Below are 27062 nucleotides of genomic sequence, written 5' to 3'. Positions count from 1 at the left end.
GGCAAAGTTGTAAAATATCTGTAAGAATAACAACTTGGGACTTTAAGACAATATTGTCCTCTGTGTAAAGCTTAAACTTACTTGCAAGCACTCAAATTCTCACGATTAGTGCTTATCAATAAAAAATATTATAGCGAATGATATCAAGTATAGCACATCACCAGGCCCGCCCACAGGGTGGGGGGGGGGGGGTTCTGAGGGGACCTGCGATTTAGAGGTACTATGACATTTTTTTTAATTCAAGAGAGTCTTTAGTTGTTCCATGTGCAATTTTTAAGCCGAATTACAAAAGCATCGAAAATCTGCATTTCATTTTAATATTATAGTGAAGTGTGAAAAATAAAAATCTATATATATAAAGAGAAAGGCTAAAATGTGTGGTATAGTTGGTCGCCGGTGTTTGAAGAGATGCGACGGTCGATTTTGTTCAAACTTTCACACAAATTGCGTAAACCTCACGCGGTGGTTACTACATAGGTTTGGTTGCGGTCGACGTACAGGGTCTCGATATATAGGTCGAAACGTGGACCCGAGAATATAGAATATGGATAACAAATGAAAGCTGTTGATGAGTGCTTTATTAGAGGGTAATTTTTATATCTCTGGGTGACTAGGGTCTCGAGATATAGGCCAAAACGTGGGCCAGTGAATGCCTAGACAGTGTTTGTACAATATGGATATCAAGTGAAAGCTGTTGATGAGTGCTTTAGTACAGAGCAATATATTATCCAGAGACGGACTGGGACTGGGATTAGGACTAGGACTGCGACTGAGACTCGCAGTGGGACTGGAACTGGAATAAAATACATCCCACCCTCTGGGACAGGCAATAAGGGATGCAGAAGAATGAGAAGGAATTTAGCGAAGAGAAAAGAGAGAAGGAGATTGAGAAAGAGATAGAATGAGATGAAGATGGAGATAGATGAAGCGAAAAAGACAGAGGGAGGAGTGAATAAAAGGATTAGGAAAAAGTGAAGAGGGGGGAGGGCAGAGTCAGACGGAAAAAGCTTATTAAAATGTATGCAGATGGGCCAAATTTAGGGCAGGACAACGTCTGCCGGGTCTTCTAGTATTAGTTTAAAATTTACCGACGGGGTTTTGTAATTGTTTTCTATTCCAAACCAGCTTAATTGACTTTGAATAACTTTATTTATATCATTATTCATTTTCAGGAAACGCTCCGTATTATTCAAAATACTACTAGTGTACTTGAGAAATTAAAAACTTTTAGTTGCAATCAATGGAATAAAAAATTCCTGCAGCTAATCCACGTTAAAAACGAAGCTGTACAAAATTAAGTGTAGACTCGTACTATTTTACTATAGTTAAAGTGTAATTATAAAATACTAAAAAGAAATGGTTGCAAATTACAGCTAAGGACACACAAATAAAACTAAATGTAATAATATACGCCGTGCTTCCTTCGCTTTCAAAAGCACTTACCGACCAACGGAAACTAATACGCCCATAAAACTCCAAAATACGCAAACTTAAATGAGTGTGGATTCGAGGAATAATGCCATTGTCACATTTACGTAGTGTAATACCAGTGAATCTGCTTTCGCTTATATCTATATAATTTATATGCGTATAATTTTAACAACTACTACGGCTGCTATAATAATATTGTTAACGCGTCGTAAAATATTGCCGCAAAAACGGTAACAATTGCATACTTTTGGGCGCATTTCAACTGATTCGCAGAGCACACAAAAAAAAAAAAAAACACTGCAGAGAAATGTTGACCCAAATAAAATTGCGCGCGCTAACGATTACAAAATCAACGTCCAAAGATAGGCTAATAAAATTGCGTGAAACGCATATGAAAATGTCAAAAGTAGCAGTGACGCCAGCAACGACAGTGACTTTGGCGCCGACAGCAGCGACAACAACAACGCACATAATGAAAATTAAACGGAAACGTAAAATACCGGAAATTTCATTGCTAATTGCAGCAATTTGGATTAACAGCTTTTGGCCATGGCCAGGTTATGATGGTGGTGGTGGAGGTAGCGGTGACGGTGGCTCTAGTTTTAGCAGTCCATTACCATTTGCCTATTGTGCCTCAGCTGCGGCAGGTGTTGCCTCCTATACTGTTGATGCGGCACACATGCACAATAGCGATATGCATAGTCATCATCAATATGATGATGGTGGTGGTGGTATGGGTGATAGCATGGAAAATATGGCAATGCTCGGTGGTGATGGTGGTATGCCAATAGAGTCGGAGGAACGTGATCATATCGCGCATCATTTTGGTAAGTACTTACTTGTTTGTGGCTTATGCAAATTTCTGCACATTTTAAAGTGCGTGAGTACAGTACGAAAATAAAAATGGCAGTGGCAGAGCTGAGTTTTAGACTCCAAGTCTCCAACATTCATAACTTACACTGCTCTAAAGGCAGATGCCTCTAATCAATCAGCTATATGAATGTCCCGTTGCACGCTTTTGTAAAATGGCTCAAACTAATGCATTTTTTGTTGCTTTTCCTGCTATATACAATTATGTACATATATTATCCATAATTCAATTTGTGTGGAATAATTTAGGGCGCATTCAACAGAACTTGATCAGTGATATTGAATTTTCTAATAGTGCATTATTAGCAATGCTCAGATTTTTTTATTTAGAGTTCTCTAACTTTTCTCAAGGGAGTGCCAAAAAATCCCCAAACACAAAATCCCCAAGGAAAAAAAAATCCCCAAAATCAAAATCCCCAAAGTAAAAATCCCCAAAATCAAAATCCCAGTGCTATGATAAACATCATGACCGTGTAAAAAATAGCAATATCTCTTTCCTCTTTCATTCATATTTATGTATGCATATTCACGTTTTGGCAATACATATTTTTACTTATCCATATATAGGACTGCTAGTCGCTCTAATTCGAACAAACTAACAGAAGCGTGTACTACGCAGAAGGACATCACCGTGACGGTAGCCACGGTTATACCACACACCCGGACTTGGCATGGCGTAGCCCAGGGTTATTTTTTATAAGCGCGGCCGAAGGCCACCTATGCAGAAAGTTGGTATGGATTATTAGCCTTTTTTGGTCGCGGCGATTTTAAACCTAGTTTGAATTTATTTCACACATAAAATGGGGATTTTGTGCTGGGGATTATGAGTTTGGGGATTTTTATTCTGGGGATTTTGATTTTGGGGATTTTGATTTGGGGATTTTGCTTTGAGGATTTTGATTTTGGGGATAACGTGGTAAACCCTTTTTTCAAAGGTCTCTAAAAATTCTTATTGATTTAAAAAAGGTTTTTTTCAGATTTTCTTCCATAAAAAAATGTTTACACTTTGTATGGAGGAAAATATAAAACAGGCTTCGAAAAAAGTTGTCAATAAAAATAAAAAAATTTTATGCACTTCCTTTATATAAATGGACAAAAATCGGCGAAAAATGTCTCCTTATATAAAGACATATTCTTGCTAAACTTTGATTTTTAAATTTCGACATAGAAATTGCAAAAATATTTATGAGAAGTAAAAATACAAAAGTGGAGCGCACATTACTTGGATTGGAAAGTTGGTAGGAAAGGGGATATTATTAGTCAATCAATTGCGCTCCACCTTTATATTTTTACTTCTCGTACATATTTTTGCAATTTCTATGTCAAAATTTAAAAATCAAAGTTTAGCAAGAATATGTCTTAATATAATGAGACATTTTTCGCTGATTTTTGTCCATTTATATAAAGGAAGTGCTTAAAATTTTTTTATTTTATTTTTATTTTCTCCTTTTCTTACATTTTCTTGGTGTCTTAACCTATCTGTTAAGGTTTACGCTTGTAGCTCAATGATAACTTACATAAAAATCAACCCAAAGTTCCCTCCGTTCCTTTAGATTTTTCTAAATATCTCAGTCCGTGCGCCCCCTAGCGAAACTATTTGTATTGTGTTATCGGCTGTCATCGACCTCTGAATTAAGTTTGAAATTTCAAGTCTATAGCTCATCGAAAGTTATTTAAAAGCTGGTTTGAAAATTTTCAAATTCTTATTTAATTATTTCGATCCGTGCGCCACCTAACGGATTTTTTTCCCTTTTGTTGCATTGTCGCGGTGTTCTAACCTATGTGTAAAGTTTCACGTTTGTAGCTCAATGAGAAGTTACTTAAAAGTCTATTGCAAGATTTGTATGAAAAGCAGACAAACATTCAACCGACCTAATATAAAGGAAGTAAAAATCAATGCGATTTTTTGAAGAATTTCTACTTTGCTAGACAAAAATGGGTTGGGCTACAAACCTGCCTACTCAAGAAGACTCAGAGAATTTAGAATAAAATGTTCAAATCTTCGTAAAATTTTCCGGAGTTTTCGAATTTTTTCGAAGTCCTTACCGAGATTGGCTTTCATATTTTTAGTCACAAAATTCGTAGATATTTTTCTTTAAATATCAAAATCAAATAAAACGTCCTCATGTCCGTTCTGATGTCGCGTTGTTTAAATATTTTAAATTAAAAATTGCTTCAAATAAATGTTTTTATACATTCAAAAGCAATGAGGGCAGTCCCCGCTTAATTCATACAAAACGAATTTAGTTGACGAAATTTCAATAAAAGACATGACACTGCTATTTTTATGTTCGCTGCTGTATGTATGCATTGCGCAATGTCCACAAATTTGGGAAGCTGCTTGCATATTTGCGGGGATTTAGAGTAAAATGCGTATGTGAAATGCACTGAAGCTTGATTTTTGAATATTTGGTGCTGTGGGTTTATTGGTTTTCATTCCGTTGACGGCACACAATTTGTTTGTAACCAAAACGGTAATTTTAACGTTTTTGTTAAGCAGATTAGTTGCGGATTAGTATTAAAAAAAAAAAAAAAACAAAACATATAAAAAATTATTCTCCAGCCATGTGTTATACCGAATGTAGCTCATACAACTTAGCTGAAACATTCTGCTATATCTAAAATCAACGTATGACTAAGCACAGATTAGCGTATGTGTCTGGTTTAAGCCTCAGCCTTTTACGGTACAGAGAGTACTACTAATACTGGTTGGATGTGTGCTGAGCGGCACGAACTACTGAAAGATATAGGAAATTAGATTTCAATACTAGGGCAAAGGTTGCAACCAACTAAAAAGAAGTGTTAAGACTTTTCCCGAGGTATGACAGGAAACAGTTCGGTAGGGCTTGGCTATCAAAGTAATGGTTAAATCGATACAAAGGAAACCTTTAAAAACTTGCACTTTCAATTTATTGGGACATTGTATTCACAATGAACTATCAGCGATCCAGCGAAATAAACGTCACCAGGGATCACCAAGTTGACGGTACTATAATGATGAGGTAGAATAAATTTCTCGGACAACGTTTCTTGAGTCATGCAGCGTCGTCCAGGCGGGGTCTATACCATAAAGAGGGAAGTCACACTCTTACAGGATAGCATTTTCCCAGTCTCTAATGTCGCAATCTTTGTCCTTTAAAGAATTTGAATCAAACGTGGTAAAGCTCAATTTTGTGCGGATTTGTCGAGCCTTGCTTGTACCCATTAGGCATCTGAATATCTTCATTTTGCTGTTTCCCTGGGCGCAGCGATATTCAAGGAATGAAATTGCATATAGGATGGCCAGAAAAGGTTAGCAAATGTACACAAACGAGGCGGAGAGCTCCGTTGGACCGGCGCTGGGTTATTTCATGGTAAAAATCGAGGAATATGAGACAATGTAATGCACTTGCTTAAGATAATTCAGGATAATTGTGAGATTTCAAAATCTTTCTGGTTATGCTTGATTAGGAAAGAAACTATCTTTCTTCTCAATTTAAACAAATCTGCACTGAAGTGTCTTCACAGGTCATTGCGCTACGATGCTGCTACATTAGCGCATACTAAGAAGCTCCCTCTGCAGAAGCTGTCACTCCGAGAAGGAAAATGAATCGATTCGTCAGTTTCATTGCGGATGTCTGGGACTGCAAACAAGACAAATCAGATTTCTGGTTGCACGGTTTTTGAAAGCATAAGAAGAATCTTTCACTCTTCTGAGAAGTAGTTGATCAGATAAAGCAAGCTGTTCGTTAAGGACAACTAAAAAGTAATCTGGGTGGATGAATGTGTCGTCACTTGGTACTCATTGAGGGCATTCGCAATGGATAAAACCATCTCCGGGTGGAAGTGCGGCCCTCTTAACCTAACCTTAGTGCCGTTACTATTTGCTCTAGCAGTTAAGCTCTGCGAGATCTTATTGTATTTCTCAGAGCGTAACAAAAGCAGGCACTTTCTAGGCAACATGCCACGCAAGGGAGTTTGAGGTATTCTTCTTCGAATTGCTTTACTCTGATGATTTTTGGGGTAGGGTGTTCAACCCCTTGGAACGATTGGGCGAGAAACATACTGTAGTGTTTCTTTTAATGTCTTCAGGTTTGTGATAATGATCGCATGAATATGTTTATCTCTTTGGAATTACTTTTCAAGAAGAGCGGTAAAATATTGCAATCAATTTGGATTGCAATCTTATTAGTACAACAACAATTGCAATCATATAAGCTTCTAATCATATGTGATTGTATGTTTCGCTTTATGATTGCAAAAGTTACAATCCACAATCAATGTTTGTATGAAAATTGAAATCTTTAATAATTGTTATTTATATGATTAAAATTGATTTTATGGCAAAATCATTGAAGATAAGCTAGTTTTCGTCTGATTATTCAATAATTATTATTGCATTCAATTTCAAACAGTATTAATCATGGTTTCCAATCAAGACTTGTCGCGTTGCTTTAATAATGTCTTGATGAGCTGTTGCCTCCACATTTTATTGGCTCCATGCTGAGCTGCAAAGACTGAGCCAAATTGTGTCACTGTCAATGTTCTGAAGTTCCAAGAAATTTAATTTGGTTAACAATCAGTAAAATATTACTCTTAATCTGTTTACTCTCATGGAGTTGGAAAAATATTACGCTCCTAAAGACTTTATAAAATTTTTTTTCCAGTTTCCCTTATTTAAGTAATAATTATATAATTTCCTCTTTAAAATATTTTAGATTTTTTTACCAAAAAAAAAAAAAAAAAAAAAATAACAGCAATTTATTCATTTTCACTTTACATCCTGTTTACATAACTGCCAAACGGTTTTCCTATTTGTTATCTCTTTCCCTGAAACATAAACGTTAACCAGAAAAAACAGCGGAAAGGATTATAACAGCAAATTTCGCTGAGCGCTCCCGTGGAATATTCAAATTTGTATAGTTTTTTCAGTTTCCACCATTTCCACAGGTCACTGCAACCTAATTACAATTAATTCACTTGACCGCACAAGCGCGAAGTCTAAAAAATTCAAAACTACGAACACATTACGGGGGGTAGAGGGTTACATTAAAGCAAATACACGGCTACGAATGTATATATGTGTGTATGTATGGCTAGGTGTATGTGTGGCAGGATATCTGCATAAAATATTACATTAATCGACGCTCAACGTAATAAAAAAAAAAAAAAACAACAGGCAAACTCTGTATCTGCGCATGAGTAAGCGCTTGCATGTATGTGTGAGTGTAGTTTATTATCTGTGTTACAACCGTCCAGTGAATACAATTAAAATTTATTTAAGCATCAGCTTTAAAATTTACATAGCACAGTAAATGGCTGATTAAAACGAAATGACTAGTCGGCTAGCCGTTGAACAATGGGAAAATTTTAATTACAAAGACCAGTGATGTGCAATACCGCGGAGTGTGTGTAGCTGGAACGTTGGCAGATACTTGCTGGTTGCATATGGCAAGCACTCTTTGTGAAACTAGAAAATGAAGTTTCCTTTATTTCTGGCGCAGAAATTTTGAAATTTCAATTCATAAGTTAAACCATTTACCTGGGCAATGAGTCATATGCGACTCACGAATACGGTTTGAAATGAGTTTATGAGTCGCATGTGAATCGTATCTGTGTGCAATTTCAAACATTATTATTTTCCAAGCGATCAATTATTTGATGATACGTCAAGAAAATAAAAATTAAAAAAGCTGATCCATAAAGGCATCCAACCGCCAACTCGGTCGAACGCAGAGGAACTCTGCGAATAGCTTCAGTATACCACACGTTTCCGTAGATATATCTTCACGAGAAAAGCAATATACAGCAGCGAATCGCTTCGATGCTGGCAACAACAGTGTTACAGCTGTAATGCAGAAAATCAGACCTAGGAAATAATTACTGAACTAAATGCATGCTTGAAGCAAACACAAGGACAGGTCAACTTCTACCTGAATCAATTAATCAATTTTAACCGGGCACAGTTACTTTCGTGAATATACTCACAGATGTCAGAAAGCTGAAAACCCGAACTGCTTGTACTGTGTTGTTACATACCATCTTCAAATACGAACATTTCGTTTAACAATGAGCTGTGGCATCAATAGCATGACTCGCTAAAGTAGCAGGTGGAATACGTTCGGTGTATATGTGAGGCATATATTTCTCAGCATAAGAGAACATGGATGCATAGTGAGCACCCGTACCCGAAGTAATTGAGGTGGTGCGGAGTGGTTCGCACGCAGGTTTAAGGTAGCCTTTAAAGGGAAGAAGAGACTTCTATACTAGAAGAGTCTCGCACTGAGGCGCAAAATATCTGGGTCAGTGCGTAAAGTGCCTTCAAAGACTGAAGTATCTACAGCTTGGTGAGCAGTAGTCCTTACGTATAAAAAAAATTCTTACGTATATCCTGACAGAGAATTTTTGTAGCTTCTACGCTGCTACCCTGTCGCAAGTATTAGCAGTTCGGGTTTAAGTTTTAGGTTTTAAATTTAAAGTTGTATGTTTAATATTTTTAGTTTTAAATTTTAGGTTTAAAATTTTAAGTTTTAAGTTTGAAGTTTTCAGTTTTAAGTTTAAGTTTTAAGCTTCATGTTTTAAATTTTGAGTTTTAAGTTTTATGTTTTAAGATTCAAGTTTTAAGCTCTAAGTTCTAGGTTTTAAGTTTTAAGTTTAAAGTTTTAGGTTTTATGTTTGGAGTTTTAAATTTTAAGCTTTTAATACTTAGTATTAAGTTATAGGTTTAAAGTTTTAAGTTTTATGTTTTAAGTTTTATTTTAAGTTTTAAGTTATAAGATTTTAGTTTTAAGTTTTAGGGAATAAGATTTAAGTTTTAAGTTTTAGGTTTTAAATTTTAGGTCTTAAGTTTTAAGTTTTAAATCTTAAGCTTCAAGTTTTAAGATTTAATCTTCAAGTTTTAAGCTTATAGTAAAAAGTTTTAAGTTTGACAATGTTGCAAAAATGACAAATTATTCATATCACAATTCCACCCATGTTTTCTATGAGGCAGTTGCCATCTGGCGCATTTTACGTTAAGGCGACCAATAGGGAGCCACGATCATTTTTAACACACCATCATCGGATTAAGAGGCTAAGAATATACCCGTGGCAGGTATGCGCGTCGTAAGCGGTAACTACAACATAGAAATAATTTAAGGCTTGTGTAGCCCACCCTTTCAAAGGGTTGCCAGTGCAATTTGTAGCTTCCCCAAGTATGACCTAGTTATAAGGTTCAATTTGGTTATGTCAAATCGTTCCCGATATGGTCGGGCTTGTACCTTAATGGTGCTTGTTACCGGAACATACCGGATCTATATCCGGAAAAGGATCACCAACATCGATAGCACTCCAAAAAACGTTAGGGGGGGGGGGGGGAAGGGGGGTTTCTTTATCGCTATAAAAATAACAACAACCTTGTTTCCAATAAATTATTATTTATAACGGGATCATGAAAGTGGAATCATTTGGACTAAGTAGCATCGGACTATTATGGTTTTAGCTGTAGCACTAACAACATCATTCAAAATATAATTGTTCGCAAACGCGGCCCAGTTTACAGAGTTGCGTGGTTTTGTTGCATCTATTTAAGTTTATGATAGCTTAAATTGCAGTTTGCACTTTACAGCAACAACATGTCGCGCTTATCAGATATTCTGAACAAACTGAGTTGAAAATTCTTTTTAAAGAAATAATTTGGTAAGCCATCAATATCAATAATTTTCTTATGAGTTCGCAGCTCTTGACAGAATTATTATTATATTATCCTTAAGTATTAAAGTTTGTGCAAATACTATGCGAGAAAGAAAAGAAAGTTTAGTTCTGTGCACAACAACAAAAAGTAGCAAAATTAATGGCGCTGCATTTCTGCAAAAGCACAGAATAAAATTTTACTAGAAAATATTAAAAGAAAATCCCGTATGTCCTGCACTTCGTCAATAGTTGTACAACAATAACAATAACAAAGCTGCTTCACAATCTATTCACTTTTTATTTGTTCATTTATTTTATACGAAGAATATCAGCTGCTTAAAAATAGATAGTTGACCAACAAACATCAGCCATAATACTTCAGCAATTGGTGACATACATAGATAAGGAAAAATAGCGTCACGTTAGTTTATACGAACTTTTGCTCTTGGACAAAGGTCAAGCAACTGACTTGACATGCAATGCGTCACGATGATGTCAAAAGTTTTCACAGCATGCACATGAAGTGCAGAATTTAGTTTAGAGGAATTTTCTTTAAAGTTTTAAAAGAAGTTTTACTAACAGCTTTTATTAGATTTTCCATTTTGACTGCTGCTGAATCTTGAGTGCATTTGGGAGAAAGGGTAATTTCAGCTATGGGGCGGAGAGTTCAATTTTGGAGTGGTATTTTAGTTGAAAGGAGTCTATCTAAATTTGAAAGAAGGAAACGTGAGTGAACGATGCTGGCAGAGGAAATAATTAGCAAAACAATTGTTCTTACGTATACACCGTGTACATCTAATATTTTAATTCCAATTTGAGTAAAGTTAAGAAAGTATATGCGCTTAAGGGCCATAGTTTTTGCGACGCCTTGACAATTTTTCCCGCAATCACACATATTCACATAATCATTTTTAAAGGCTCACAAGTTCAATGTGATTCATGAACTGAGTTAATATTATACTAGAAAAATTTATCCCCTGCCCTATACATAACTTGTCCTTAAATAGTGGAGGGAGTGCTTTTCGAAGGAAAAGTAGACTGGATTACCTGGAAGTAAGTGCATATTGCAGTAACAAGGAAACTTTCAGTTTGAAAGCAGGGCATGGATCAGAAATCCCAATAAAAATTGTAAAAATTAAGAAAGCCATGTTTCTCCAACATAAACCAAAGGCAATAATTATAAAAAAATAAATGTAAGGCGCGATAACCTCCGAAGAGATCTAAGGCCGAGCTTCTCTTCCAATTTGCATCGTGCTCCTCTCGATTTTCCCTACAAATTGGCCGAACGGGACCTACATGTTTTATGCCGACCCCGAACGGCATCTGCAAGGCAGATGAGTTTTCACTGAGATCTTTTCATGGCAGAAATACACCCGGAGCGCTTGCCAAACACTGCCGAGGGGCGACCCCGCTTAGACAAATTTTCTTCTAATTTAAAAACCTTATTTCTAAAATTTTGATGTTGCTTTGCCCGGGGTGCGAACCCAGGGCATACGGTGTGGTAGGCGGAGCACGCTACCATCACACCACGGTGGCGGCAATAATTACTCAACTTTAAATCATCAGCAGCATTAATTGAAGCTTGAACTTCTAATTGCCATTGACCGCTTTTAACAAAATGCAAGAGCTTTCCTGTTTCGCGCTAACCAAGGGTGGTCAAGTTTTCTTTCATATATCAGGACAGGTATGATAAGCGACTTGTAGGGCGTGAGTTTTTATACCTTTCATGAACATGAAATGGTATATTAACTTTGGCCCGATGTTTGTAACGTTGAGAAATATAGAAGATAGACTCACCATTAAGTATACCAAATTGATCAGGGCGACGAACTGAGTTGATATAGCCATGTCCGTCTGTCCGTCCGTCTGTCTGTTTGAACGCAAAGTAGTCAGTCAAATTTTGAGATATCTCAATAAAATTTTGCACAAGGATGTATTTTTGTATTATATTAAACATTTGTCGGATCCGGTAGGATCGGACCACTACAACATATATCTCCCATACAACCGATCGTTCAGATAAGACGATTTTGGTCGTTCTTGACGCAATTTAGAAAGTATAAACGTGAAACTCGGTGATATATATTCTAATATATCATAGAAAATTTTCTGAAAAAATCACTTTGATCGGAGCTATATATAGTATATATCCCATACAATCGACCGTTCAGATAGAAAGATTTTTGGCAATTTCTCCCTTAATTTCCAATATAAAAACGTTAAACTTGGTGATATTTATTCTAATATATCATAGAAGATTTCATGAAAAAATCATTTCGATCGGAGCTATATATAATATATATCCCATACAACCGATCGTTCAGATAAGAGGAGTTTTTCCATTTTTTATTTTATATTTATCTTAAAAATCGTTTAGGTATGCACATCTGTGCACTATATATTTCTTATCTTATACATCCGATTTTTTGGAGATTACGAACGGGATACGATTATTGTTCAGCCCCATTCGTGAAAGGTAGGAAGTTTTCGGCACAGCCGAAGAGAGTCCCGTCCTTACTTGTTTTCCTTGAAAGAGTACCTTACTTTTCAATTGCCTACGCAGTCCAAATAAGCACTTGTTAGCAAGAGTTATTTTCTGTTTCATTTGTAAGCTGACATTAATTTTGGTGTTAATTCCCAAATAGACGAAATATTTCACGTAAGCAGTGACACGCTTGCCAAGGCGTGATATGGAGATTTTTTCTTGAGTGACAGCAAGTACTTTGTTTTCTCTTTATTTACCGCAAAATACACTTTTTTTACCTCTTTAACTAATCCAAAGGAAAACCGAACTATTATAATAAAGTGTACCATATTGGTTTAGTTCTGGTGCTAGAGGAATGTTAAAGAAACTGCACAAAAGGGCGTCGCCTTATCTGAAGCCTTGTTTGGTTTCGCATGGCTCGACGGGGCCTTTCCCAATTCTTGCGGATCTGGTGGTACTGCTCAACGTCATTTTGCATAGTCTTATTTACCTTACCAAACCATTCGTGATGCCTCGTAGCATTGAACAGGATAACTTTTATTTGAATTGAAAAACTGCGCATCACTTGGATTGCGGCGTAAGCTTCAATTCAATCTTGGTAGGTTGCGTGAGATGCCGAAACTAGTTCATGCCATGCGTTAGGTTAATTATCTAACGTTTGCATACCTAAACATGCGCAGAAGTTGCAAAAGGCATTGATGGTACAAACGTGTGTATTTTCCATCTAAACTGGCTGGAGAACTCGTGAGCTTTTAAGAGCTTGAGGTCCTGTTTTGTAAATGTGCATAATTGTATATGGTACCTGGATTGGAAATTGTTTCTTATAAATAAAAGAAGATTGTCGATTCATAGACACAACTGGATTGCCTGGTTGGGTTTGCAAGGATAATGGACTTTCCATTTGTCGCAGCAGTGTGTGCCAGAGCTACTACTGGTGATGAGCAGCCAAAACCAATATTTTTAGCAGCGGAATTGAAAAATTCGTGAGTGCACGATTAAACTGCAATAAAAGAAGATTGGAATTTCTTAGGAAATTATCATGGCACATATAAACTCGGAGCGCTTGCCAAACACTGCCGAGGGGCGACCCCTCTTAGAAAAATTTTCTTCTAATTAAAAAACCTTATTTCTAAAATTTTGATGTTGCTTTGCCCGGGGTTCGAACACAGGGCATACGGTGCGGTAGGCGGAGCATGCTACCATCACACCACGGTGGCCGCCGAAATATACACACTTGGGTGAAACTAATTTCGGTAAGAAAATTGGCTGTGCAGCCGTATGAAAATTCGGGCTAAAAACCGGTTCGAACCGAACCGGTTCACGAACCGAACCACCCGCTATTTTGGGGCTCTCAACCGAACCACGAACCGAACTATTTTTTTTTATTAACTCCAAAAACCGAACCGAAAAACAACAAAAAAAAAAAAATGGTTTGGTTCGATTCAAAATAAAGTTTCAACAAAAATTATTTGACTTATTTAATTCACCACTTTGCTTGAAAATACAACTTTAAGAGAAAATTGCAAACATTTTTTCTCGTTGGCAACGCCGTGAGTTGTCACTTTTGATAGTAATAACGTCTACTGTTTGCGCCTGTGGTCAAAAGCCTTTGAAAAAATAAAAATAAATTTACAAAATAAGTTCAAACCCCGTGCATAAAAATTTGTATATGGAAGAGCCTTTTCATTTATAACATAGTCAAAACTATAACACAAACCACATACATATGTATAATTATAAAAATTTTAAAGTGAAATTAATAAAATTTTTATCAATTTTCGAAACTTTTTATTAACAGTTTTTAGAAAACTTCGGAATGTGCAGTCTTGAAGCTCATTCAATTGTAGTGTAATAGTGTGCTAATTTCAAGTAGATGAGAATTACCGTTAATTTTTAAAACTTTTTTCCCCCGAGGCTGTTCAATTCAATTCAATTCAATTTATTTAACACATTTGTAGAAGTGAGACTATTTTCTCTTAAAGTACATCGATATTTGGATATGTGTACAATATAATAATGTGAGTATAACAATATTTATATTAATATAAAAGAAATAACAGAAATAGACAATGTAGATTCGAGAAAATAGCTAGAATAGTGTTTTTCGTATATCAAAAAATTCAGACAAAGCCAATTTAAAGCGCGATGCATTGGACTCATTTTTAATAAAATTAGGTAATGTGTTCCATATTTTGATAGTACTGACAAAGAACGTACTTGATGATGAGAGATATTTATGGCGTGGAACGATGAGGTTACACGTTCTTTCAGATCTAGCTAAACATAAATTTCGGAATAGGTATTCTGGTTGTTTTTTATAAATTAATTTATTCAGGAAAATTAGATTGCGATAGTTTAGGAAGGTAGTAAGACTGCAATCAAGTATTTTAAACGAAAACTCTAATATGTGGTCAAATTTACGCTTCAAGTAGATATATCTTGCACAATTGTTCAATGCAAGTTGTAGCTTATTTCTAGACCTGCAGTCTATATCACCAAACACTAACCCTCCCAACGAAATGAAAGGAACTATTAGTGATCTGACTAACATTAATTTGACATTTGGAGGAATGAAAGCAGCTGTGTACCACAATCTCCTTAACACAAAATAAATTTTTGATAAAACGTAGTTAATATGATCAACACAGTTAAAATTGGAATTTAGTTTGAACCCTAAACTACTAACGACCGACTCATACTTAATGGTAATATCTTGTAGTATAACCGATGGAAAATCCTCTACTAGTTGCGGAGAGTGCAAAATGCAAATAGCTTTTGTTTTAGACGCATTCAGATTTAAATTATTATCACTCGACCACGAAGAGATGCTTCCGAGATCCTCGTTCATTCTACAAACCAAATCTTCAGATAAGCCAATAGGGCGAGATAAATATATTTGTGCATCATCAGCATACAGATGTATTGAAACACTTTTACAGCCATGAGTTATATAGTTAATGAACATACTGAACAGAATTGGTCCAAGTATAGATCCCTGAGGCACCCCCGAGAACAGGCACTTCGTTTCAGAGCAACCACTTTTAACTACTACCTTCTGCCAACGATTTGTAAGATAGTTTTCGAGCAATCTTGAAGCACTAGAAGAGAATCCAAAGTAGTGTCATAATTTCATTAAGAGAATGGAACGATCTACTGTGTCAAAGGTTTTCGAAAAATTTAAAAGTGACACCACAGTCAAATCACCCCTATCGTAGGCTGGGCGGATGTCTTCAGTTACCTTGAGTAAAGCCGTCGCACAGCTATGGCTCGCTCTATAACCAGACGGGCATTCTGAGAGAAGGTTGTTCTTATTGAGGTGTTCTGTGATTTGGGCCACCACTAACTTTTACCAGATTTTAGAAAGAGCGGGTAATATGCTTATCGGCCGAAAATCCATTGGCAAAACAGCCGATGGCTTTTTAGCAAAATGAATAACTTTTGCTATCTTCCAAGCATCGGGAAAAGTTGAAGTCGTTTTCGAAAAGTTAATAATATGTGTTAACGTTGAAACAGTGTTGATTGCAATAAGTTTTACAAACCTAAGGCTTATACCGTCGTCATCAACAGCATTGGACTTTATTGAGAATAGACTTCTTATGAAATCATCCTCTGGAACTCCGAAAAATTGAAATTTGTTATTATCTGGTGTGTACCTCACATTTTCATTAAGTTTGAAATTTTGATTATTTTTATAACTACTCGACTGTGAAAAGAAGTCATTGATGGAGTCAGGATCCAAATCGCATTTCGAATCATTTTTATATGCAATCCCTATTGATTTGAGATTTTTCCACAAGTTCTTGGTTGGTAAATTTGTGTCAACCTTTGTTTGAAAAAAAAGTCTTTTAGAATTTCTTACTGTGAGTGTAGCATGATTTCTGACCAGACGATAATATTGCCAGTTTTCTTTTGTGGGATGTTGCTTCCAAATTTTGTAAGACTTACTACGAGCTTTGATAGCCAGCAGAACCTCTTTTGTGAACCACGGCTGTTTATTTGTTTGGGACTTTGGGGACAATAACGTTCAACGACCATGTATTATAGTATGAAGGTCTCACATTTGGTCTTTAAAGAATAAGTTCAGAATAAACTTGATGACAGTGGCCTATGTCAAATTGTGCCTTAAATTTATTTCCCTCAGTGAGTTTATTCTTATAAGGACAGAGCATTTTAGAACAATAGTACTTTGGTTAGCCATTGTTCACCAAAATTTCATTATAGGGCTTTCATAAAACTCATAGTGAGAAAAGCCGTCTTTCAAATTAACCCGTCTTCCCAAATTGTTTTCCGTTAGAACATTTCTTTACTACGTACTACCTAAGATAAAGTGACGTCTTACTAAACCAGTGAAATTATCTAATGTTGATATTGCGTCTCACTTCAAATAGGAAATTGTTTATTTTCATATGCACCAAACGAGATTTCAATCATAATCTCCTTGCAGGCAAACAAAATTCTGATTTACTTTATTAAATTAAACGACATAAATATGCAATCCAGAAATCAGTATATCTATGGCTTAAGAAGTTAATTCCTTAAGCCTTAAAGCACTCGGAATTTATTTACTCAGAAATTGTGGTCAACTTGAATATACATATGGATATGTATGTATAAGTGCATATAAACATTTATACCTGCATATTTTATACAATTTCAAATACTTTAACGAAGAATGTGAGGGTACGGAACTCGGCTACAACTATAAAAGTTAATATTTATTTGTTTATATTTAAATTGAGTCTAACCGATTATAAACTAAGAGAAAGAGAAACGCATGCAGTTATTTTGAATATAAATGCACATATGTTTGCATATATTGTATACTGTATGTATAAATATAAACAAAGTTACCAGAATTTTTTTAACAACAAAACTAAAAATACCCTTTTTAAAACTAGGACCTGTGTTACAAAATAACTCCGTTCTCTTAGCTAACACTAGAAGTTATCTAGGGCCCGGCTTAATTGCTGCTTGGCTCCAGATCTGGCAACTCTTCCGCTCCTAGTAGCTGATGCCTTGACCTCGTGAGTACAAGGCACGAACATAGAATGTGTTCTTAAGTTCCTTCCTGCAGCTCGCACTTCCTAAATCTGCTATTACTGACGACGCCTATACCCATAGTGAGCCTTAAGTCTCCTCTCTTTAGAAATACGAGCAACTTAGTGAGTCTAAGGTCGTAGGATTGACACAGTACTTAAATGTCTACATAAATAGTATGTACGGGTTGCACTTAAGTTTTACTATCAATGAAAAATTTCTAGATATTTTGTGCTGCATTTTACTTGTAGGGTTACCCCTAAAAGCTTAGGCTTGGCCCAATTAAACCAAAAATAATTACAAGGTGAGTTTAGACCGAGCTTACCTTGCAATTTGCGTCGTTCTCTCTAATTTTTCCTACAAACTGGCGGAACCGCACCTACATGTTTTAAGCTAACTTCGAACGGCATCTGTAAGGAAAATCGGGTTTCACTGAGTAGCTTTTCGTCACAGAAATACACCCGAAGTGATTGCCAAACCAAATCACTGACAGGGGGCGAGCCCGCTTAGAAACACTTTTTTCTAATGGAAAAAAAAACTTATTTCTAATTTATTGCTTTTCCGGTCAATTTAATTTTATAATTCGATTGAAATTAGGCTTTCTGACCAATTTGTTTTGAAGTGCAAGTTATATAAACTCCACTTTTTCGACCCTACGTTTCACTAGGCTTCCTAGCATCCTCAGGGGTGATCTATTTATTTGCAACAACAAATATACATTTTGTTTTTGTCTATTATTTTTGTGTGATCTTATAAACACAAAAATAATAGACAAAAACAAAAAAGGCAGAACACGATACATATTGGAGAGTTTGCGAATAATGGAAAAAAGAGAAAACACAGTAAACAAGAAAGAAGATACTGACTTTATTGCAGCTACTTACATTTTATGTTTATAATCAAAACTTAGTATGACAATGATCCCAGTTAAGAGTGGTACTGATTTATGCCCTTTAGTTTAAAATAGCATTAAGTTAAATTTTGTAAGTATTGTTATATATTTGTACGTATATGCGATGACTTTTTGATGTCTAATGTATATTTGTTGTTGCAAATAAATAGATCACCCCTGAGGATGCTAGGAAGCCTAGCGAAACGTAGGGTCGAAAAAGTGGAGTTTATATAACTTGCACTTCAAAACAAATTGGTCAGAAAGCCTAATTTCAATCGAATTATAAACTTAGTTCTAAATTTTTGATGTTGATTTGCCCGTTGCGTGAACCCGGAATTTTCGGTGTGGTAGTTGGAGCGCGCTACCACCACACCACGTCGGCAACAAATAGGAGACCTTATATTTCCTAGTATACTAGGTCGGTTTTTCCTGCGTTGGTAGTTAACTCGACTCCTGATACTCAGCCATGTACATCCCAAAGCGCCTGATCCATCCCGCGATCTGCCGCTTATGATGACTCAAACGTCATCTGTATACGACGTGAGTTTTTTTGATCCTCTGTCGCCTAAACAGTTGGTTGATGAATATTTAAACTTTCCATCGTTAATAAAGGTTATTAATTATTTATCGACAATTTATCGGGTTTATGCGAAAATTTTTCGATTACTCAACCAAATTACTAAAAATATGTTATCGAAAAATTATCGATTTGTTATCGGAGTGCTATCAAGTAGTTATCGGGGTGAGTTTTTATCAAAAAGTTATGCATTTATATTGGTAAGTTGCCAATGTATTATTAAAAAGGTGTTGATAGACTATCGCAAAGTTTTCGATTTGATATCGAAGTATTATGAATTTATATCGAGATGTTATCGTATTTTTTTCAAAAAAATATTGATTTGTTATCGATATTCACCGATGAATTATTGAAAAGTTATGGATCTTGTTTCAAAACGCCATGGGTTTTTAACTAAAACTTATATACTTGTTATCGGAGTGGTTTTAATCATTTCTGGGCGTGTTGTCGATGACTTTTCGATTTGTTATAAAGCTGATACCAACAAAACTTGAAAAAAATCAATGACACATCTGTAGCATGTCGATTGTAAGCGGATAAAAGGCCAATATGTAGCCGTTGACTCGGAGATAGCCAACCGATAGCAAACCAATAGCTTGACGATAATTTTGCTTTCGATAATAAGCCTATAATAAAATAGTAACTTGTTTGATATGATTGTGACTGATAAGACGAAGCTCCTTCTTAATGGATATTTCGAGAGTTTTCGAAATTGTTTGTTTCTGGTAAAGTTACCTCTATTGTGGTTCAACTTATACCCCTGGGTACGATCTATTAATTAAAAAAAATGTGCTAAACGCTCGGGCCGAATCGTAACATACGTTTTTCAGAATTTTTTCAAATTTTTTCATCCAACTCAAAAAAAGTTATGAATTTTAAAAAAAACACCGTTTTTGTTTTCAAAATGCTATAACTTTTTCAAAAATTGACCGTTTGGTATCAAATTTAAAAAAAAAGATCCCAAGCGGTAAATTTTTGAAAAAGTTATAGCATTTTGAAAAAAAAAACACCGTTTTTTTTAAATTCATAACTTATTTTGAGTTGGACACCGTTTTTATTTTCAAAATGCTATAACTTTTTCAAAAATTGACCGTTTGATTGCAGAATTGATTGAAGTTTTTTTATGAGAAAAAAAAAAATGGCGAAATTCGAAAAATTTCGAAAAATTGAAAAATTACAAAAAAAAAAAAACTCTAAAAATTTTTTGTATTTGGACATTTAAAACCAAATTTAAAAAAAAAAGATCCCAAAAGGTCAATTTTTGAAAAAGTTATAGCATTTTGAAAACAATAACGGTGTTTTTTTAAAAATTCATAACTTTTTTTGAGTTGGATGAAAAAATTCTGAAAAACGTCTTTCGTAAGCTAGAAAAAGAAGAAAAACTTTAAGCCAATTCTAAAGGGGTCGGGTTCAAAATTGGTCGAAATGGGATGGAATACCCCATATATATAGTTATCTAATATATAAAATTCTTCTGTCCCTGGGACCCCTAGAATGAGTTTATACAATATGGATATCAAATGAAAACTGTTGATGAGTGCTATAGTACAGGATAATTTTCATACAACTGGGAAGCTAGGGTCTCGGGATATAGCCCAAAACGTGGACCCGGGTACCCCTAGAATGTGTTTATACAATATGCATATCAAATGAAAACTGTTGATGAGTGCTATAGTACAGGATAATTTTCATACAACTGGGAGGCTAAGGTCTCGAGATATAGCCCTAAACGTGGAAAAGGGTACCCCTGGAACGTGTTTATACAATATGGATATCTAATGAAAGCTGTTGATGAGTGCTATAGTACAGGATAATTTTCATACAACTGGGAGGCAAGGGTCTCGAGATATAGCCCAAAACGTGGACCCGTATACACCTAGAATGTGTTTTTATATTATGGGTATCAAATTGAAGCTGTTGATGTGTGCTATAATACAGAGTTCTACACCGCTGAGTGACTAGGGTCTCGAGATATAGGCCAAAACGTGGATCAGGGTAACACTAGGATGTGTTTTTACCTTATCTGCATCAAATTTAAATTGTTGACGTGTGCTATAATACAGAGTAAGTTCTACACCGCTGAGTGACTAGGGTCTCGAGATATAGGCCAAAACGTGGATCAGGGTAACACTAGGATGTGTTTTTACATTATGGGTATCAAATTTAAATTGTTGATATGTGCTATACTACAGAGTAAGTTTTGCACTGGTGAGTGACTAGGGTTTCGAGATATAGGCCAAAACATGAATGTGTGTGTATTATGGATATCAAATGAAAGCTGTTGGTGAGAGCTCTAAAGTTCATTGTGATACTCGATTTAGTCGCACCAACCAGGCAAAACTGATAAATATGCATGCGAAACCGAAATAAAGACGGTAATTAATAAAACCCACATACCTATTTACATACGTCTCTTCGATTTGCCTAAAATTTCGTATATAAATTTGCCTACATTAGTATTTACGATGCTTTTTTCCGGGAAGTATACCAGAGATGGACTGGGACTGGGATTAGGACTAGGAATGGGACTGAGACTGAGACTCGGAATGGGACTGGGACTGAGACTCGGAATGGGACTGGAACAAAATACATACCACCTTCTGGGACTGGCAAAAAGAGATGAAGAAGAAGGAGAAAAACTTGAGAGAAGAGAAAAGAGCGAAGGAGACTGAGAAAGAGATAGAATGAGACGAAGATGGAGATGAAGCGAAAAAGACGGAGGGAGGAGTGAATAAAAAGATTAGGAAAAAGTGTAGAGGGGTAGGGCAGAGTTAGACGGAAAGAGCTTATTAAAATGTATGCAAATATGCCAAATTTAGGGTAGAACAACTTCTGCCGGATCTGTTAGTATATATATATATATATATATATATATATACAATATGTATATTAATACACGTAAATATGAACTTCAATCCCCTGGCTAAAATAAATTGATGGTGCATTTGTATTTAACTGAACAAGAATGTTTGAATTTATACGAGTAAGTGTTTAGTTATTTTTAGTAAGCTTTCAAAATTTGATTAAAATTCTAAATATAAAGCTATTGAAATAGAAGAACCGAGTATATGAATTGCAGCCAAATACAGTACATACATATAAACGTTAGCATATGCATATATATACATAAGTATGTATGCAAGTATGATGCTGGAAATATATTTTTATATAGATACATTATTCTAAAATATATCTACATTAGTTTATTTTAGAATAGTGTTGCATACGTATTCGAGCTTACGCTCAACATAGACATACACAATAAATATATGTATGTTTGTAGTTGTACAAATACATTTTGGCTGCTTACTTACTATTACTTTGGAGTAAAAGTTAAATTAAGCAGAAGCCATGAGCGATTGCCGCAAGTGTAATTTGCACACACACATGCACAAATGCTAGCTGAATTTGTTTTATATGAATACTTGTGTACACATGTATACACCTACATATATACATATACATTTAAAAGTAAAATGTGCTTAAATTGAACCAATACCTCATTTAAAATAGAAATGCAAATAATTGCCATAAGCTGAAATCTTATGCAGCCACAATGGTTTTCTTAATACTATCCACATTAAGAGGGCGAAAATCGAATCAAACTGTTATTTTAGAATATTTAATTTAAGAACTCATGTTATTTGTTTGGTATTTATTATTTCAGGATAAAAAAATAAAGTCCATTTGCTTACAGTAGTAAAGAGGCTATTATCTAGCAAGCAGAAGTGATAGACGCAGTCAAGGAAGCCGAAAAAGCATGCCACAGGACAATTGCGGCAGTATTGCTGGTCACGCTGGATGTCAAAAACGCTTTTTACTCAGCCAGGTGGGACGACTTGCATGAGGCACTAGGTAGGTAGGTTGAACTGGCCGGTCCATGAGGACCTCACATAGACTGATTGAGTCCGTAGTGTTACCAGAAGTTTGTTTTAACGACCAAACTGAAAAATCCTATCAAAAAACAGGAGATATGTTATAAAATAACTCCGTCCTCTTGGCAAATACTAGAAGCTGCCTAGGACTTAAGCCACTTGCTGCTTCTAGATCTGACAGCTGTATCACTCCTAATAGCTGGAGTCTTAGCCTGGCAAGTGCAGGGCACGAGCACAGAACGTGCTCGATCGTTTCCTCCTCCAACCCGCACTTCCTACATCTGCTATCACTGACAAAGCCTAGTTTAAAGGCATGTGACGCCAGAAGGCAGTGTCCAGTCAGAATACCCGCCATGAGTCTACAGTCCTCTCTTTTTAATGATAGGAGCAACTGTGTTAGTCTAAGGTTGTAAGACCTACACATAATCTTCGACACTTTACAGCCCCGCGCTTGAACCCACGTCTTTCCCGTTTGGTCGATCATGTGCACCTCTCACCTTCGCTTAATCTCGCCCAATCTAATTGGGACATCTACAGAGCAAGCTTCAAGGGATGCGCCCTTTTTAGCTAGTTCGTCCGCTTTTTCATTCCCATCTATTCCCATATGCCCTGGGACCCAATATAGATGTATGCTTCTCCCTATCCCGCTTCTCTCCAGAGACTGCTTACACTCTAACACGCATTTAGATGCTGTGCTATGCGAGATTATTGCCTTAATTGCTGCTTGACTGTCAATATAAAAGTTAACACGGTTGCAGCTTAAGCTATTCTCTTCCAGGGTTTCTACTGCTTTGGTTACGGCTAATATTTCCGCTTGGAAAACGCTACAGTAATCCGACAGCGTGTAGGATCTGCTTATTTCCGGATCAGCGCAGTATACCGCAGACCCTACTCCTTCCACTACTTTGGAACCATCGGTGTACACATGTATCGCCCCGTCCGCCATTTGCGCACCCTTGCGCCAACCGTCCACCTCTATTGTGGTCTTAAGATCTCCCTCGAAGCGCAGATAGGGAATCATGTAGTCTGTTCGTCTGTGATTGATGATGCTATACTACTATGAGCATATGGTCGGCGCTCAAGCTGCCCTGAGGCACCGAGCCTGGTTGCGGTTGTTAACGCTTTGTTCTTTGCTACCAGGTCTACAGGTGGGATGTGCAAAATGGCATACAGTGCAGCCATCGGGGTTGTTTTTAGGGCTTCCGTAATGCTAAGCATCGATAGTCCGCATACCCCCTCTAATTTTTTGAGGTATGTTGTTTTTTTTGAGGTACTAGAAAGCACTTTAAAGGTACCGCAATATTTGCTGGATATCTTAAGCGACTTCCTGGGACACAGGTCCCTAATGTATGAAATCACTCACGGTTAAAGAAAGTTGAAAATTTAATAGGCGTAGAAGCCCAGGGTTTGCTACTAGGTTCCGATCTCCGCAATATTACTAAAGATAGTCTTTTTCGATTAGACATACCAGAAAGCAGCTTTAACTTCGTTTTGTTAGACGACGTGGCAGCTGTGATAACGGCACCATGCTGCGAGCCGGTAAAGCTCAAACTAAACCAGGTCATGCGCAGTGTATATAGATGGGTGGCTGATTAAGGTCTATATCTAGCAACAGCCAAAATGCAGATCTTGCAAAGTGAAGCGTATTACTACTATCAGGGATAAAGCGGATGGAGACCAGCAAATAGAGACTCTTTAAGGAAATACTGGGCGTGAGACTAGACCGTAAAATCTAATATGAGTGGATTAATGATAGAAATAGGTGGCCCAGAGCCATGTACAATAAATCTGCTACCATCAGCCTCGGTACAGAGGCCTGCGCGTATACAATGAAATAACGAACACTTCGCTTAACAGTGAAGGAGGATAGAAGAAATACTTGGCGATCTCTCCCCAGGCAGTGTCATCAAAAACATGATCTGCCGAAGCAAAAAATTGGATACGTCATATGTTATATCACATATGTAAAGCATATACTTCTCAGAATACGAGAAGATAGATGCCTAGCCCGTTAGCGTAAGAGTAGCCATTGAGCTCACGTAGTGCACATCCATACTTGAAGTAATGCTACACGTGGTCACAGGTACGGCAAATTGCGCGGGGGGTGAGAGGTTAGGTTTAAATGGATACCACTTCAAGGACAAATGGAGTCCAACACCCGGATAGTCTCACAGTTAGGCGCTAATGTGCCGGTCAGTACATACAAAATTTTCGCCTTCCACGAAAGTAAAAAAAAATACTTGTCCGGCTCAAAATCATTCTCTACCTAATGCATTATCATCGCACTAGTCACTGAGAGAAACTAACCTTATACTACTATTGGAATAGCCCTGTAGTCTGTGCAAGACTTACTACTGTGATGTGCAATGCTGTATGCTGAGCAACCCTAGAGAGAATGCAAAGCAAACAAATTTCAGCAAGAACGCATTACCTTCCTTTAACAGACCACTCTGAAATGTTTGATGAAGGACTGATCAACAAGCTCGGCTTAGTTTTTAATTTTTCATAGATATTCTGGAAAACGTTCTAGTTTTGTACGAAGGTAGTTGCCTCGAGAGCCGCATTACGGAGTTAGGTTAGAGATTGTTGGTTATGATAAAATTTCAACAAAGCTAGAGTTTGAGTTAAGTATCACGAAAGTTCATTTGATCTAGGCACGGGAAAAGCAAAATCAAAAGTTTTAGAAAAAGATCTGCAATTAGAAAATAAAAAGCGTTCCTCTGCTCGACTCTTGGAAGTGATTTGGCAAACACTGCGAGTGTATTTCTGCCATGGAAAGTTTCTCCGTAAAAACTCATCTGGCTTGCATTCGGCATAAAACATGTTGGTCTGGTCCCGCCAATTTGTAGAGAAAATTAAAAGGTGCGCGATGCAAATCGGAAAAAAGGCCTTAACCTCCTCGGAGGTAAATCTAGGTAAATCAGGTCAAGTATCTCATACGATTTGATAAGTCTCCTTTCTTGTATGCAGATCACACGTAAATTTCAATCATCGATAAAGAGGCAGCTTCAGCTTGTTGGAGATAGCAGTGAGGTTGTTGTTCAGAGCTTTAAGCGACAATGCTGGGGCGAGAAAACTTTACTTCTGGCCAATAATGCATATGTCGCAAAGCTCTACTCTAATCCCAACTTGCCTATTGCTGGTAAACTGCGAATTCTGCTGTAAGACCTTTAGGATTGCAAAAATATTTTACACACAGAATTCTTAGATTCTAAAGACCTAAATTTCAGTCAGAACCGAGACCTATGTTTGTACATATTTTCCAACAAAAATCTTTCACTTTAATCAAAATCATCACCACAATGCCGCTAGTTGTTATCACGATCGAATATGTGCGGCACTAAAGCTGGCAGTTTGATAGAGGATGAACTCGTATTTATAGCGCTTTATATTAAAGCAAGTAAATAGAAAAAAAGAAAATCAAAAAACGCACTTTAAAAATTGCTACGAATCGCGTGAAAGAAATTCGATAGTTGGCTCTAAAAGCTGTGAAAGCAATCGCACAAAATGCATAAAGTGAATGAGACCATTAAAACTGGTTGGTGTTGGGGTAAAATAAGCGAAAGCGTTGGAATTGCAATGAAATCTCTAAAGTATTCAATGCGCTTCAAACCACACTTAGAGCTCGTGAATATGTCAATAAAAAAGTGCGAACTGATTGCGCGGCACGCACACAAGCAAAATGAAGCAAGCAAATGCAACTAAAGAAAAAGCGCTGGCAATAGAAAATGAAATGCCACCTGAAAAGAGTACGAGCGAGGAAAATAATATTAAAAAAGCAGCAAAACGCTGTGAAGACAGATGATAGGGGCAATTGAAGTGTCAACAAAAGCAAAAAAGTATACGTGAAACTGTAACGTTGCAGTTACAATTACACAATTGGTAGCGGGCACACGGTAGTGTAAGTGTGTTTTGATGGTCAATTTTTACAGAAGTGAATAGAACAATATAAAAAAATTATAAAAAAAATTTAAGGACTACCTTTGTATAAATGGACCAAAACATAGAAGGCAATTTTTCCTTTAATACAGACATAGTCTTGTTGAATTTTGACTAAAAAACTTTAACAATAGCTCTTGTAAAAGAATTTTGGGATTTATAACTATAAAGGTGGAAAGCAATCTTTCAAATTAAGGCAAACCATGTACCTGGGATTAACTAATTAATTATTTAAAATTTAAACACGCGCTCTACCTTTATAATTTTAAATCCCAAAAATTATTTTACAAGAGCCGTTGTTGAAGT

At 36.4% G+C, this 27062-nt stretch overlaps 1 protein-coding gene across 4 annotated transcripts in view; it reads left to right on the top strand.

The window, feature by feature from the left end:
• The window catches only part of DIP-theta (Dpr-interacting protein theta), a 554628-nt gene that overhangs the window by 348465 nt on the left and 179101 nt on the right, over window positions 1-27062 (top strand). For all 4 annotated transcript variants that reach the window (XM_067764509.1, XM_067764510.1, XM_067764512.1 and 1 more), the window contains one exon: window positions 1173-2258. In XM_067764509.1, the coding sequence (XP_067620610.1) occupies window positions 1739-2258 (520 nt within the window). In that variant the 5' untranslated portion in view covers window positions 1173-1738. The remainder of the gene's footprint in view (window positions 1-1172; window positions 2259-27062) is intronic.

The sequence above is a fragment of the Eurosta solidaginis genome, chromosome 2 (genome assembly GCF_040869045.1).
Source record: "Eurosta solidaginis isolate ZX-2024a chromosome 2, ASM4086904v1, whole genome shotgun sequence".
NCBI lineage: Eukaryota > Metazoa > Arthropoda > Insecta > Diptera > Tephritidae > Eurosta > Eurosta solidaginis.
The sequence above is the reverse complement of the archived record's forward strand: the minus strand, read 5'-3'. Positions and strand labels throughout refer to the sequence as shown.